The following is a 17315-nucleotide window of genomic DNA, read 5'->3' as shown; positions in this document are numbered from 1 at the left end:
TTTTTACGGAGTTTCAGAGAGCTAGTGCTGCCAACAGGTGACCAAGCCGTGCAGCTGACCCGATTTGCGTGCGGAATGTGCTAAGCACCGTTAGAAGCGCCACTTGTAGGGGCGCTGTGCAGTTTTATATATTGATCGGCTGGCGGAATGGTAGCTCGATATGAAGCGCGACTTTCCCAAACATTTTACATAAGATTTACAAAGGGATAACCTGTGTGTTCGACATAGCCAATATTTTGAAATATCCGCGCTCGATTGCATTATGGACCATACTTCAGTGGTGAAAATCTTCTGACGGGTTGGAAGTGAAACTTAAACGGATATTTGATACTTAAGCAAGTAAATGCTTCATGTGAACTTGTGCATAAAGGCAGTCAAGGTTTGTATTTATGTTACGCAATGCAAGGAGAAAGGTGGAACTTTTGTACAAAAGCGTGGTTTATATTACACTGTCTGTGACTGTCCATGTATGAAAAAATGCTATAGTGAGGTGTTAAGTCTTCCTAGTAAGTGAGGACAAGCCTGACCTTTATACAACTATACCGCTTTTCTGAATTTCCGCGAACGTTACCAGCCAAACAGCATTGAACTTTTCTTCGGTCGGTGCCACACTTCCATTGTTTTCATCCACTTCAGTGTCGACAGTGACACCTTTGCACATGCTTCTCAACGCCAGAATGTCTTTCGTCTGGTCTGAAAAGTGACAACATGTACTGCTTTAGTCTATATTGATTGTTCAATGAAGCCAAAAGCTCTTTAAAAGAAAATCTGTTTTTGTGCTTGCATTCGATGAATTCATGTGGTCATGTGGCAGTCTTTCAATGCTTTACAGGGCTCAGTGGCATACTGGTGTGTGCCATGTTGCCACTCAAACGGAAAGAGCAAACTTCCTGGCATCTCACTCCATGAAGTTCCGGTGGATAAATGCCAGTGGACAAAAGCCATATGAAGAGATGACTGGGTGCCAAACACCATCTCGAACTATTATAGAGTGTGCAGCAGGCGGTACTTCAAAGAGACGGATTCTGCAGAAGGCAAACGGTGCTGCCTCAAGAAAGGTGCTGTGCCCTCCTTGTTTCCCGAATACCCCCCTACATGAGACCACCGGCAGTGAAGGAGAGGGCTACAGAAAGCATCAGGAAGGGAGCTCTTGTGCGAGCTCGGGATAAGGAAAATGAGCTGACAAGAAAACGAAAAAAGGTGGCAAAGAAACATGGATGCTGAAGAAATGCTAGCAGACAGCTGTCAAGTGTCCAGCCCATTGCCAACATTCTCTTCCAGAAGAAGTGGAGCAGGTCATGGCTGAGATGGAAAGGGAATTAGACGAGTCTCCAGTTTGCACTGATGCATGGGTCTCGCACCAAGCAACACAGGCGGATGCAGGAGTGTCCATCCTGCTTGCAAGCGAAAGAGCAAAATGGAAGCGGAAAGAAAGGGACCTGAAAAAGCAGGTAGAATGGCACTACAAAAAAGAGCTTGACAGCATGAAAAATGATTGCCATCTTGGTGACCTGGAGTACATTTGCCAACAAGCAAAATATTTCGGCTGTGCTTTTATGGGACCAAGCTGTTAACTTTAGGCGGAAGAAACCAGCGCGGACTGAAGGTGCGGTCCGTTGCTGCATTACACTGTGTCACGTGTCTACGAACATGCTAGGAGGGAGATGCTACTTGAGCTGCCAAGCAGAAGCACTCTTTAGAACTACATTGGGAGCAGTTCTGGAGAGATGGGCATCAACAATCTGATGCAAGCCAGACTGAAAGCTGAAGTACAAAAGCTTGATGCACCCCAGTCGAGAACTTGCACACTGATAGTTGATGAGACGTGGGCAAAACCTAAACTTCTATACAACAAGCAGAAAGACTGCTTTCTTGGCCGAGTTGACATGGGCAAAGTGAATGAGTCTGAGAGTGAGGTGGTGCTAGCAAACTCCTTACTTTGCTTTGTCATTAACGGGCTGTGCACATCTTACAGGATCCCAGTTTCACATTTTTTTTTTTATAAGAGGTCTAAATGGCTCTCAGCTGTCTCAAAGTTGCTTGCTTATGCCATGGAACAAGTTGAAGAGATTGAGTCCAGAATAGCACGCCAAGTCACAGAAAATCATAAAGTCACTGTGAGTGCTATGAAAGAGCTCTGTAGTGGGTTTTTGATGTACAGAATTCAGCACCCTTGTGACTCCGAGAGACTTCTTTTACTAAGTTTTGATTGCTGTCACATAAACAAGAGTATTCGGTCACAGTTTCTTTCATGAGACTTCGGCAAGGCTGGTGAGATATCCTCTACATGCCTAATAAAACTGTATGAAATGCAGAAAACATGGCTTGTCAAGCCAGTGTGGAATCTCAGCACGAGACCTGTGCACCCAAACAACACAGAGAAGATGAATGCGAGAAAGGCGGTGGAAGTGTTATCCCCTGATGTTAGCTGAGCACTGGAAGCTCTGAAGGAACACGCGGGCCACAGCTGCCATCCATCTTTTGCGTTATGCCGGACCAACAATAATGTTCATTAGAAACACGTATTGGTGGTTTATTTTGCGCAGCATCAGTAACACAGTGCAACATGTTCAGCAATGCTTTCCTAGTGTCAGGCACTATGACAACCCAAACGATGATTGCCTTGAATGGCTTGAAGCGACATTTCCTAAGTATATATAAGGGAATTGAACAGGTGCAACATCCCCTCGAGGATTTTTAACTACAGAGACATATCAGGCACTCCTACTCACAACTTACTCCGCTGTGTACTGTGTTCGCTACCTTCTCTCAACAGAAATGATCTGCTTTGTACGAACAAGAAAGTTCAGTAGTGGTCCAATTGAATCACTTTTTGGGACATTGAGGTGATCGCTAGGCTGCAATGACCAGCTGGATGTCAGCCCTGCGATGTCTGGACTTTAAAAAATTGAAGACAGGCATTGCAGCTACATAGCGAGACTGTGTAAAGGCTCGGCTGAGCACCTTGTGCAAGCTACCAATGTGCTCAGGGCCTAAAGCTGCCAAGTGTGACAAGATTGATTTCCAACGGTGCAGCTAGCAGCAACTGTCTATGTAGGTGAATGCCTTTGTTGTTAAGAAGCACAAGGAATGTGACAACTGCTGAACAGCGACATCCAAACCATTGACCAAACACTCCAGCAGCTGACTTAGCACTAGGGCCGAGGTGGATCAGTATAATCTTCTGACAAGTTGCTCCATGTCTTGGACGCCCTGCTGCGCTTTGTTCAAACAGCTCTTGAAGAGAGACCAACACTTCAGAAGCCCCTGAAGACACTCCTAGAAGCAGCTATTCCTGCTGTTTCATCAAGCCACTCCTTGTCAACTATGCCTTTGCAGCCACAGATAAAAGTAATGTCTACAAGACATTTCATCAGAAGCCTTTTCAAGAAAGTATGTGAAACTATAAAAAGTGGCTCCCCATGACATTTTTTCCCTCTAGCTGTAAAAAAAATTCTCTTTGAATCTTTCAGCTTGGGTGTGAAAAAAGTGATCTGCTGCTCGACGGTGCGCAATAGCCGCACTTGCTATGGCCCAGCGAGTTCACACTGACATCGCAAACTGTGCCTTCTTTCATTTTACACATTTTTTTTCAGTCCCTGATGAAACGGGGAGCTCTCATGTATCTTTACATGCCGTAAATGCGTTGCACAATGGTTTGCAGTGCCTTTGAGCTTAGTCTATGCAATAGACACAGGATAATAGACTGCAGGAGTTCAACTACACCTGCGCTTTCAGTTCGCGAGAATCGCATTTGTGCCCGTCCTCCCAAGCTCTTAAGAAAAACAACGTCATGCTTGGAACATGTATTCTTAGCAGTTTCCAAACGTGTATGCTGCAAAGCCAGGCAAGCTGTGCGGAAAACATTTGCAGCCTACATTAGTGGTGCCTCCACGACAATGACTGGCGGCGCTGTGCCACTTGAGCCTTGCTTGGTCCGCGACGTAGCAGGCACAGAAAGTACAGAGGAGGCCATGGACCGACCCATCTCACCACCTTTGCGGCAGTGCCAATGAACAAAACAATGCAATATTCACTTGCATAACAAATGTACTCACATAGCCACACCGAAACATCAATTCTGGCTAATGTATTGCCTTGTGTAACAAACATATATCTCAAAATTAAAAAAAAAAAAGCAAGCACGTTCATCATATGAGTAAATACAGTACAGTATAAAACCTTGATATGATTGTGGCTGATACAAATTTCGGGACAATATGAATTCATAAAATTTCCTGGCCAACGTGCATTAAAAGGACTGAGCAATAAATTAATTGAGATTACGTAAAGCAGATGAGAGATAGGCATTTCATCACTCGTCAGCCCAACGCAAGAATTTTTAAGCTAGCATCAGTAACACCGAAGATATAGACGATTAAAAATTACGCTCCTCCTCTCCCCCCTCGACTCGTACACGCGGTGCACCAGAAAAAAATAAAGAAAACAGCTCTGGGACTGGGCCCTGCCCACAAATAATACGTCATCCGCTGACGTTCCTTTTGCAACTTCCGTTTGCCGCTCCTAGCACCCCAGCAGCAGCGTTGGCGGAGTGGTTGCGGCGCGCGTCGGGTTTCTTTGCTTGTCGTCTGTTGTAGTTAGCAGTAACGAACCCGGACCTCGAGGTGAGACTGCTCGCTTTTACGGCCGCGATGGGCATCGAGCCCTATGCGTGCCCACGAAGAGCCGTGCGAGTGGCTCCGGAACTCCCGACAGAAGGAGGCAGCAGAGGAAAATTGAAACCATATGCACGACGGCAATGCCTTGGCCCGCGCTTGCCCTTCTGCCCGAGAGGGTCGCGCGGCGGCACGAGCAGACGATTTTCACGGCTACCGGAAGTGTGCCCGTGACGTTGTGGCTGCCGTGGCTCCAGCGAATGAGAGCGTGTGGTGGCCTGGTGATGTCATGGTAGTGACGTCTTTTTTCATGATTTTAGTTTCAAAATCGGTCACTACAAGCACACCAATCGGCCCGCGAATTTTAAAAAACACGGTTTTTAAAAATTCATAATAAATTTCCGGCTCAGTTCCGAAGACTCATACCTGGTGTGAATGCTTCTTAGCATCATTTCTAAGCATTGAAAACATTTACAAGCGACTTTTTATTCATTGCATAGTCCCTTTAAATGAAGTGCAGAACTTTGTGTGCTCCGAACCCTCACCCACGCTGCTATGGATGATAAGAACACGCAAGCCACGTCCACACCCTTGAGCACCAAGAACTGCCCGCACATCACTGATGTGCAATTGGCAGTCACACGGTACGTACTGCGCATAGTAAATGGTGGTGCACGGCTGTAAATAAATATTGTCAGCTGTAAACAGATCGGTGCGAATGAAGTTCCTGTGGTTATGCATATGGAATTTGTTTGTTTTCGATGATGCCAATATTTTTCGTGACCTCATGAGGTTCGTGTCAAGGAGCCTCTACTGCAAATGAATCAATAGCTGAAAGGTGCCTGTGCCAGTTGTGCACCAGCTGGCCTTCCCTCCTCCTCACCTGGTGCAGAGCACCTCCTCGTGCAGGCTCCCTGAGCAGCGCTGGCACTGGGTCCACAGCTGAGCAAACTTGGATTCCAGGCTCCCCAGGTGGTTCACCTGCACGGTGGAGTCAGTGATACTGTTGAGCACCACGTTCATGCCACGAATCTTGCTGCCAAAGGCAGCTGGTCTCTGCACATGCACCTTCCGTCTCGCGGCTGCCTTACTTTTCTTTTCACTAGAGGCACCCATGTGCTGCGTGATGTGAGCGGACGTTAAAGAACCCCAGGTGGTCTACTTTAATCCAGAACCCTCCACTCACATCAGTGTTCCTCAAAGCCCATGTTTCACTTTGGGACGTTGAGCCCCACAATTTACAATTTCACTTGATCAATCAGCTTTGATAGGCCATTGTAGTTTATTTTCCAATATTTTAAGCGAATTTCATAAATTCATTGCCATACAAAGGTGCTGAATCTATAAAAGAATTTTGCCAGTGGCAAATTTACAAGAGAAGAGATGACCACTTTCACCTACGCGAGAAATATTCCATGGGAAAACCACCCTAGACCCATTGTATCAGTGCAAGCATTTCAAGAAATCCACTGCACAGACAAAGAGGTTCCACCCCATCCAACTTGTAGATCTTCCCCTGAATTTGGCAGCCAATCATGTACAGACACCTTCATCATTCTGCAAACCAAACGCACACTAAACAGCAAATTTGAATCATTTCTGTCCAGCAGTGGGTTAGGCATAAGTGGTGCAGGACACACGGCACACTTGGCCTGACAGGGTTCATTATGGCCCAAAACAAACACCAGAAAATATTTGGTGGCCACCTGTAGTCTGGCAGGACAGCTCATAACTGCCAACACAGTTCGGACTACAGTCGAGCCTGGATATATCGAACCCGGATGTATAGCACTGTTGTTCGTGCATATCGAACTGTGCGCTGTGCCCATAAGCAGCCTTGGGCAGCTGCTGGCAGTGCTGGCACTGTGAAACTGCGCGATGAGATGATTTTGAGGAGTATTTGACGGTGACCTGCTAATATGCGGTGAAGCCAGCCTAAGCCCTTGCGACGACCCTCGCCTGGCATGCTTCGCTGCCAAAGTGGTTGCTGAAACCAATTGTACCTTCATTTTAATGATATTATTTATTTATAGTTTACTGGTAACGGAATCGAACCTCTTATGATAGGCAGTGGCTAGTTCCAAACAAAAATCCTCTGCAGATAAGACGCGAAGCAGGTTAGACATAGAAACGCCTCTGGAACGGTGCGTTGCCAGTGCATCGGCAGGCAGTACGTCACTGCAAGAATGCGTCAAGCTTGGGTGGGTGCAATGTATTCTCGCTTCTAGGCTGCACAAAAGCTTTTCTATTCCCATTTTTTAGGTACCCAATTATTGGTACGTCGAAGTATTTCGTGACTACCTTCGTATTCGATATATCCGGGTGCGACTGTAAGTAGTGGCTGACCATCTTAATTCTGTGTGATACACATAGACTGCTGCATGCTTCTGGAAATGGAATATTCCTGCGGTATGCACATAAGCACACAAACAAGGCTTGCCAAAGCTTGTCTTGTACATGACAAGATGAGGATGAGAGAACACGATGAAAGGCAGTAACAGGCCACTTGCCTCAACCAAGTAGATTTCAGCCTCCTTTGCCTTGCAGTGTTTGCACACAGCAGTGTCTGCATAAAAAAAAGAACAAAGTTGACAGTGCACACAAGATGGCACTGTCGTGGCAGAAAGTCTCACAGAAAACGCATCCACAGCAAACAAATGCACACACAGCTGGCAAGCTACTTTAGTAGCCCGTCACTATTACCAATGTACCACTATCATTTGTGGACAGTTGCCAAACAATTTCTCAAATGCAAAAAACTGAGACACCTCAATTATTCAGATGTTACAGAACTGTCTGAGATAGCAGCACGTGAATCAGATGAGAGGCAGAAACTTGTCCTTTGTGTGAGAAAAACTACGTGCTGAACCCTCACTATGGATGCAGATACAGAGTGGTTTTTGACCCTGTGCGTTGGGAGTATCCAATGTGGGAACTAAAAACTTAGGCAAAGGCTTAACCTGGCTAATCTTAAGTAACCAAAGGGAAAGTGTTAAGGGCAGCCTCTCGGAGAGCTCGTCTACTGGATGACCGGATTTGGCCTGTCATCTCCGCAACTCCTGAGACGCAGACAGTTCACGAGGCGTCTCGCCTAGATCATCCATGACAACTGATGCCGTTAAATTGTCGAGAGCTGTTGCAATCCGTTGGCACCGGCTGGGAGGCTATCTAGACAGAGCGAGCGCACGGCTCCGATGTAGCTGCGATTGAGTGACGTCATGGTTGTCACGTGACTAGGCAGAGGCGATCGCTCGGTTTCGGCGGCGGCTGAGTGACGTCACAGCTTTCACGTGGTTTCTCCTCGGTTCAAGGTCAAACTCGCGTACACGGCGAAGAAGCTACGGAGGGGAGTAGTAAAAGCTTTCACTTTTAATAAAAATGATCCTGCAGCTCTGGCATGTCTGAAGCATCGGCAGCAACTTATGTCAGAGCCAACAGCAAGGAGTATGCTGCAGAACAGTGACAGGTTAAAGCCGAGGCGAACTGTCACAGTCTAAATGTGTACAGAGTTACGACATTCATACTGGCGAGCCGCAGACATTGCGCTATCGATTTTTGTCGATAAGTTCCGGAGCAGTAGGAAAGTGAGGAGTGTAACAAATCGGCCTAAACTTGTAGGGCGACCTCCGTGACTCTCCAGTGTGAATCCGCCTTTAGCCTTTAGGCTTCTTAAATCTAGGCGCATATTTGAAACAGAGCAAAGAATGTGGAAGCCAGTGGTCATCGTGTCTACTTCCATGTTGTGCCGTCCTTCGTGCTGTCGCGCGATGCGGCACGCTTTCTTCACCTGTTGCAATTTCTGGACATTGCACAATGAACCCACTGTTATCATATGACACTGAGCCATGCTGAGTGCATTAAAACAATGATTCCCGGGGCCCGCTCCCTGGAAGAGCAAATGCGTCCATGAAAAGGCACTTAAACGAGAGTGACACTCACTCTGGTCTTCAAGCACGGCCCGGCAGCCGATGCAGGTGCTCTTCTTCTTGGTGAAGGCGGCCAGTGCACCAATCTTGGAGTGCACCACAATCTTGGTACGCGTGTGGTCCCCACCTGCCGCGGGAGGAGGAGGAAGCACAATCAGCCAGATCAAGCACATATAAGCCAAAACAACACTGCCATATGCGAGCCAGGCCATAGCTGCCATATCAGCTTGTATAACGAATGTACTTCCCCCTGAAAACTTAATTAAAAGTCGGGGGCTGTGCTCACTACGTGGGGTAATACGATAGCAAAAAATTAAACATTTTTGAGAACCAAAATAACAGGGGTACAAACGTAATGTAGCCGAGTGCACACAAAATGAATCAGCTAGTCGCAGCTCAGGTGCTTCAGGTTTCGATGGCAGATGCCGTGGCTAGCAACATCTTTTCCTTCCATTGTTATTTTATTAATAAATAGCCACTAACAGCAACAACAGGTCCACAAAACCAGGTTATTTAACTCCCACAGGTTGCGAGGCAACATGGACCAACTTTGGCAAAACCGAATATCGAAGAGAACAATACATTCCACGAGGCAGAAGCTCATCATCGTTGCCGCTTTTCGCTGCACCGATGATGATGCTGCTACAGCTGCATTCAAGATGCAATCAAGCACTTCAAGTATTTGTCAGAAGGAGGACAAAGCAGGTCTGTCGTGATTCACACATCCTCCTCATTTACATGGAGAACTTTGGCAGCTGCACAATGTGAGGAGCGAGAAGCACGTTCCACACATAGAGACAACATATTAGAGCTGTGACATGTTGGCTCAAGCTACACTGTAAAGATTACCACTCTGTCGGATGGATCTTCAAGCTTAAAATCTCATTCTCACAACGACAGCTCACTGCTTGTCCCCTTTCTTTCAGAGACCTCCCATAGCACAGAGAATGTGCATCAGTGCCAATTCAGGGCATTTCATACAAAGACATCACTAATTTTCTTCCTCCTGTTTTCAAACGCCACCACTGCTTGGCGTTTTTCCACCATTGCCAAAAAGTGGCCTGCGTGGAACCCTTCTTTGGGGACAAGTGGAAATATCCTTCTTTCTAGAAAAAGAGGAAGGAGCGGGAATAAAGGATGTGACCAGCAAGACGGCAGGAACGCTGATCATGCAACCTGTGATGATGTCCTAGCACGCATGCCTCTCTTTACATGGAAGAATAACAGAAACAACCTAAACAACAGTGAAAGAGAATACAGTAGCAGGGCCATTTTTCAGGCTCCAATAAATCAGACTTTACAGAACATCACACATCTCATTAGAATGTGTATATATTCATGACCAATATTTCTGACCCTGTGGAGTCAAAAATTAGATTTATTTCAACCAAAAATGACACCAGTAATACTGGGGGAGATCGTTTTTTTTTTACCAATATTCAATTTTTGAAGACGTGGGTGGGCAATGCTGTCACAACCAATCAAATGCTCTCGCTGCAGTGAAAGGTGCCATTTTCTACTTAAATGGAATCAAATGGACATATACTGGCTTGGATATTTGTTCCTTATTGTCTCCACTTGAGTTAATGGCACGCTCTTCGTTGCAAAGAAGAGCATGTGACCCAGGGAGTGCGTAGAACGGTGCGAGGCATCCACTGTGGTGTGTTCACTGCATGACACGCGGCTGTGTCACAAATTCTTGTGTCAGTGATGTGAGGCGGTGTGGACACGACGAAAGCATGACTCTGGCCCAAGTACAATCTAATATTGTTTGTGAAAGGAATGTGGGAAAGGGTGAAGTTTCAATTATTGAAACTGGTTTTTCGCCACAAAGTGTTTTTTTTTTAGGGTCATGAATTTTTTGGCCTGTTTGATCATTCAGACCATTTCTCGGACCCCGCTGAGTATGAAAATTGTTTGCAACCCTACACCAGTAATGCAAAACTCAACACACTCAGCTTAAGTTGTCATTTAAATAGTACCACCAGTCTGCATCCACGCATGGGATTCATGTGATATCAGAGCTACTAGAGTCCTGGACTGAGGACCCCATCCACGAGGACCAGTCCCACAGTCACCCTTGCTAAAAATAGAAGTTTTTCATCGTTCCCACCACCGTCATACAATAAAAGTGAACTGGTTAGTTTAAGCAGTAAAGCCTCATTGTAACCATTGCACTGAGCCATTGAGGAAGAAAGCAACTGGCATCAAAGAAGAGGGAGAGGAATTGAACACAAGCTTGCAAAGAAGAAAGACAGAAGCTAATTCTCAAGGAGTCAATTTAGTTATAATCGTGCCGAATCAGCAACTCAAGACGACTCGCTGCTGGGCGAGTTGATGCTACTTAAAGCAAAAATCTACTGTGAGAAAAAGGAGTAAAAAGAGGGAAAGACACCCGAGCTCTCTTGCATGTCATGCAAATGTTCAAGAAGTAAAAGGCATGGGCTGCAGCATGAGCACAGCAATGTATCTCTCAGCTTCGGGTTGTTAATCCTGGCCATGAGGAAGCTTGCGACTATCACAAGGCTCTGATGATGCAAAAGCTTTTGCAGACAGGAATACTACAGTTAAATCCACATGTTATGAACCTCCATGAAATGAATTCTCTATTACTACACAGTGTCTCAATTCCCCAAGGCTGCTCTCACTAAAACGCTTGTATTAGTGAATTGCATGAAATGGAGGTGTTGCAGTGGCGGTCTACTTTATATAAGAGACTTGCTATGCTCATTGTTTATTGGCTAGCACTGGGTTGGTTAAAATTTGGATTAACCACACTAGAGCTCCACAGAAATAAAGCAGGAATGGCCACCAGGGAAATGTCTACGATCGCAGCAAGCAAACGCAGTTGACACAACGCACTGCGCTCCAATGCCAATGGCCCCTCAAAGTGAAACAGCAGTTTCCACGGCTTTCACTTTTGTAATGTCATACCTGTAACGTCACACTGGGTGGAACTATAGAACTATTCCTGCTCAAGAGCAGGACAAAACAATCCGGCATAGCAAGAGAACATGGGACGAGCACCGTGCGCAACCTCACTGCCACTCAGCCGTTAATGTGATACCGATGCCAACAAGTGACGTGAGCCTGGAACAGCACCGGCGATGTCCACGGTGGAGATGGTCCTGGCTGCTGCCACTACCATATTATCAAAGCAATCCCGACACGTTTGCTAGATCATCACGCCTACATTTATTTCCCATTTCGGTTTTATTTTCTCACTGCCGTTAAGAATCTTCATGCGAAAACTGCTTGTAACTGAAAATCACGAAATTTTCTCAGTTTCGCTACATTTAGGTTTAACTGTAAACAGTTATGAAAGAAACATTGGTGCAAACGAAATCATCGAAAAGGGCAAGAGAATGACCACCATTTGCCCAATTTTCGTCTTGCTGCAATTCTTTATGTTCTGCTAATGTCCTCTGAAGATGCATCCTGTGGATAAGGACAAAGTAAATGTGCAGCACAGCACATGCAAATACTGCAAATATTTCATGAGGATAAGAACGAAGTGGTAACTGTCTCACCCTTACTGGAAACCTGAACAGCACGCCTCTAGGGAAGGGATAAAGAGATGCCGCAGTAAGGGGGCTCAGGATTAATTTTGACAACATTGGGTTTTTCTTTAAGGTAGACTGATGTAACAGAGGCAGTGTAAGTGCAACCCTGGGGCAGAAGGAAGTATAGTGCCAAGGCCAGGACACTCACGCAGCAGCACGGACTCGGCCTTAGTCTCGCCTAGGATGGGCTCGAAAATGCGCATCAGGGGCTTGCTCAGCTGGTTGTCCAGGTAGTACTGGGTGTCGATGGGCACGCTGTGCTCCAGCACGTACATGGGGTCCTCCGACTTGAGGTAGGCGGCCGTGCCCTTGGACGCGGCCACAATCACATAAGGCACCCGGTCCCCCAGGTTGGGTGCGCTGCCGGCGTCACGCTTGCGCATCCTGCAAAGACCACCATGGCGCATTCTTATGTGCTGTCGGCCCCAATGACAACAAAGGCCTTGAAACATCAGGGTCAAAAGGACAAGGACTGAAACTGGCTGGCAGTTCCATCTTTGAGATGTTTAGTGCTATGTGGAAAATGGGGCAGTGACAGAAACACAACTCGCATGCACACAGGATGCCGTGCTACATACAATTAAGGCATACGGCAGGCATTTTTATCAGCGCAACAAGCATTTACTGTGATTTCTGGACTGTGGCCTGCTGAAAAAAAAATGTGACTTTTCACACCCGAAACACAGCCCCGGCAGCAAAGTGCACAAACCTTCCATAAAAAGGCACTGTAAAAGCTCAATGATTCCGCATCAGCTAATTTGATATTCTGGTTGATTTGCAAATTTTCTCCAGTCCTATAATTTGGAATGTAAGCTTGATCGAAAAATTTGATCTGACAGCTTGGTTAATTCGAAAGTTTGGGGTGCTGTATGTGGGAATGCTTCGCTGCAAATACGGGAGAACTCAATTTTGACTGGTACCACAATGTACACCACTTATAATGTGCAAGTGAGCCAGCATTAGGTGCATAACGTCTAATCAGACTTTTTAATGCTGCACACACCATGGTGCGGAGAGCGGTGGCCTTCTGACTTGCCGCTGGTCAAAGCAACCTCTGCAGTTAACCAGTGACTGACTGCCATCACATTCGGTGGTGTAAGGCATGCTCAAAGATACATCAGCACTGGCACAAAGTTTAGTTTCTATTTTGTGCATTCTGCATGCCACCGTGAGCTTGTCAGTACGCAATGCACTGTACCAGCTCCAGCTTACCCAAGAGACCGCATGCGCCCTCCTCTTGCCACACTTTTTCAACTGATAGCTACTCCTATTGCAGGTCCTTCTGTGCACACTCCTTAACTCTTTAACCGCAAAAATGAATTCCAGAAAGACATACCAAAATTAACAAATTTTTTGGTGATTTTTGGCAAAAATGACTGTTGCCAGGCTTAAAACACGCTAAACGTGACAAACACGTTTCATGGACAACTACCACCCTGTAGTGTTGAAAAGCGCTACCAACACAACTGCTGACTGCCACTCGTGTCTGGATGTGGAAGCAACGCAACATTAGGACAAATGAGAGTGACTAGTCATTGGCGATATTGGTAGAATCTTCTATGACGAGTACAGCTCGGGTTTGGTGCCTAAAGGGTTAAAGTTGCATTACACCACTGCCCTCAAGTATACTACCTTGGACACCACCCTCAATAGAGAGACCAGTGATGAAATTCTGTGGACATTGAAACCGAATAAACTGAACCTCTGGCGACAGGCAATGACACGGTGAACCTGAATACTCCAAATGGGTGCCTGCTGTAGGAAGAGCTTTTTGATAACGTGGACTGCTGCTTTGTTGAATGCAATCACAGCAAGTCTAAAGTGGTGCAGGCGGGTAAACAATGTCCTGTGCTTGCCTTTTTCGTTTCACTCCATTTCCAGATAATAAGAAAACCTGCTTAATTGGAATAAGTATAATCTCAACGATACGAATCTCACAAGGTCATGAAAAACGTTCGTATCACCCAAAATTCATACTATCCAAACACAAACATCTGCATGTCAGAGCATGAAAAATGCATCTGTACAGATTTTTTTTTTTCCTGATGGGGCTTACTTACTGCCACTTAGTACAGTAAAACCTCGTTAATTCGAACTGGAGGGGGACCGGAAAATTGTTCGAATTAAGCGGAGTTTGAATTAACGAGCGGGCGCTAAAAAAAGCGGCCATCACGCCCGGCAGCACGGGCCGAAGCTAAAACAGGCATATCTGAGATCGTTATCTCTTACTACGCGCTACTACACATTTGCGGCGGTCGATTGCGCGAATTAAAATCATAGAGCCCGAATGTCGAAGGAAATAAAGTTAATTTGTTTATGCGGTTGGAGCTAACATCAAAATGCATTCGCGTAAGCAGCAAGCTTAATGATTAAATATGACACTATGCTTCAAAAACATGTTTATTAACAGCAGATTGGCAAAGCATGTCAAAGAGAAAAATAATCGGTGATGCGCATTTGTTTTCGTTTTCTTTGCCGTGACTCGACAAGCATCGTCTGCAACTTGTCCAACAGCTCCAACGCAGCGTCCGAATTATCATCGGCGGAGAAGTAGCGCGCAGCCAGATCGAGTGCTGACGCTGTTTCACATGCACTCGGGGGTGGCAATCAATCGTCGCCTCCGTCGGACTCGTCGTCGCTGTCAGCTGTGCTCGCCGCGCCCGAGTTGTGCGGCATCTGGTCACCGCAGGCCGCTTCAATAATCTCGGCATCGCTTAACGGCCCCGATGTCTCCACGCCCCTGTCAACGTCTACGAAGCTCTGGAAGTCAACACCCTCCGATAAAGCAGCGTAGGCAGGGTGCAGCGCGACGGAGTCATCACACTGAGCATCCAGCTCAGCCGTGCTGCAGGCTTCTGGGCCTTCAATGAAGCCGCACTTTCGGTAACAGTTCGCGACTGTGTCCGCCTTGACAGCATTCCACGATGTTGCCAGCATGTGGCAGGCTCCGAGGAGATTGACGTCGTACGATTTGCCGCTGTCCATACACACAAGAATCCGCTCTAGGGGGTGGCGCCTGTACAGTGTTTTGAGGTTTTTAATAACCCCAAGGTCCATAGGCTGCAGCACAGCCGTAGTGTTTTTCGGCAGAAATGCCAGACGGATCGCCTTCAGTCCGCTGATGTCGCAATGGGCTGAACAGTTGTCGACGAACAACAGAACCTTCCTGTTCTGTGCTGCGAACTTCCTGTCGAGTGTGCGCAGCCAATCCGTGAAAATTGCTCGCGTCATCCACGACTTTCTGTTGAAAGTATAATCAACAGGGAGAGCTTTTAGCCCTTTAAAGCAGCGAGGCTTCGCTGCTTTGCCTATAACTAGCAAGTGGCACCGTTCCGTGCCAGTCGCGTTTGCGCACACCAACACCGTCACTCTTTACTTGCTTCTCTTCCCGCCTGAACACCTGTCGCCTTTGTAACTGACAGTCTTGTTCGGCAGCAACTTAAAATAAAGCGCGGTTTCATCTGCATTGAGCACATCGCTGAGCGTGTAATCGGCAAGGTAGTCCTTTAGTTGTACTGCTGCAACGGCTTGCGCCGGAGCCACCGTGGCCGGAGCATAGGCGGCGCCCGCGGTAGGGTGGAGGGTCGTGGAGACTAATCGGGTAATTAGGCTATTGAGTCGACGACTAAGATACGAGGTGATGGAGGTCAACAGGGAAGTGTACGAGGTTAGGCCCCACCCTTTTGCACAGGATGGCATCCACTACGGTGGTGCCACTGGCAAGAAGGTGGGTAGTAGCTTTTTTGGGGGGACCCAGAGCTCTGAAGGAACCAGTGTAGAGAAGGAAGAATTAAGTTCAAACGGACAATGGAACCATAGGGGAAGAAAGAGACGCAAGCGCCAGGGCCAAGTTAATTCAAATATAGGTTTCATTAACATGCAAGGTGGCAGGAATAGACTGAAATGGGAGGAAATCGAAGAACAGTTAAGACAGGAGGAATTAATGATATATGGTTTAGCGGAAACACATCTTAGAAACATGGAGCAACCACCCTGTAACCCAGACTACGCATGGGAATATTGCAATAGAACAGAGGGCAGCAGAAAGGGAGGTGGAATTGGGGCATTCATTCATAAAAGTATGAATTTTCAAAGGGTTAGACTGGGATGCAGGGAACATTTATGGCTAAAAGGAACAGTGGCAGGCAAGCAAACACTCCTTGGCTTTGTATACCTGTGGACAGGGGTTAATGCCAAAGAGGAAAACAGGAAAATGTTAGAATGTATTGCAAGCGACATTGATGAGCTAGGAGGACAGGGCGAGATAATTATATTAGGCGACATGAATGCACACATAGAAGACCTGTATGGGTACACGGATTCGACAGGAAGCATGCTGCAGGACAGGTGTGACAGGCATGATTTAGTTGTATGCAACAGCACCGAGAAGTGTGAAGGGCTCATAACATGGGAGGCGGGGAGTCTGCACTCGACGATAGATTATGCACTAATGTCACAGAGGATGTATAACAGATTAGGGGTAATGAGCATAGATGAAGATGGTTCCAGAAGTCTAGGTAGTGACCACAAGCGTATCCAGTTGAGCTTCAGAAGAAAAAGCAATGTAGGACTGAAGCAAGATGAACAATCAGGGGGAAATTTTTACTCAGAAAAGCAATTGGAAGTAGCAGCCAAACAAATCGAGAAAGTAATTTTTGAGGATAGTGAAACAGAATGGACTTATCCCAAATTAACTCGATTACTGGAGCTAGAGCTAGCTAAGGTGCGAGTAAAGCTAAAAGGGAAAAGATGCAAACCCAAGAGTTGGTGGGATGAGGAGGTCAAGAGGGCAATAGAAAAGCGCAAGGAAGCATCCAGGGAACACAGATATTCCAAGAAGAGGGGGGAACCAGAAGTTGAAGTAGACAGAAAATGGGGTACCTTCATAAAGTGTAGAAGGGACGCATCCTATTTGATTAATGAGAAAATTAGAAGAAAGGGTGCCCAATGGATGTCAAAAGTAAATAAAAAGGATAGAAAAGCAGCCCAAAAATTCTGGAAACATCTAAATGCAATGAGTAATAAAACTAGGCTAGAACAAAGGTTTATTGTTACAGATGAGGGTATTCGACTAGAAGGGGATGAAGCAATAAAACACATAGGAACAAGGATGACGGAAAAATTTTCAGCAAAGCACGTGGTACATAATTTATCGAAGGAGGATAGACCGGTTACAGCAATAGCTTCACTTGAGCAAGGAGAGTGGGAAA

At 46.4% G+C, this 17315-nt stretch overlaps 1 protein-coding gene across 2 annotated transcripts in view; it reads right to left on the bottom strand.

The window, feature by feature from the left end:
- PolD1 (DNA polymerase delta 1, catalytic subunit) overlaps positions 1-17315 on the bottom strand; it is a 79099-nt gene that overhangs the window by 2435 nt on the left and 59349 nt on the right. For both annotated transcript variants that reach the window (XM_077661463.1, XM_077661464.1), the window contains exons 16-19: positions 12254-12489; positions 8556-8669; positions 7127-7182; positions 5500-5597 (exon numbers count right to left, since the gene is read on the bottom strand). In XM_077661463.1, coding sequence (XP_077517589.1) covers positions 5500-5597; positions 7127-7182; positions 8556-8669; positions 12254-12489 — 504 coding nt within the window. The remainder of the gene's footprint in view (positions 1-5499; positions 5598-7126; positions 7183-8555; positions 8670-12253; positions 12490-17315) is intronic.

Source organism: Amblyomma americanum, chromosome 4 (assembly GCF_052857255.1).
Source record: "Amblyomma americanum isolate KBUSLIRL-KWMA chromosome 4, ASM5285725v1, whole genome shotgun sequence".
In the NCBI taxonomy this organism is placed as follows: Eukaryota; Metazoa; Arthropoda; class Arachnida; order Ixodida; family Ixodidae; genus Amblyomma; species Amblyomma americanum.
This window is presented reverse-complemented; position numbering and strand designations above follow the sequence as displayed.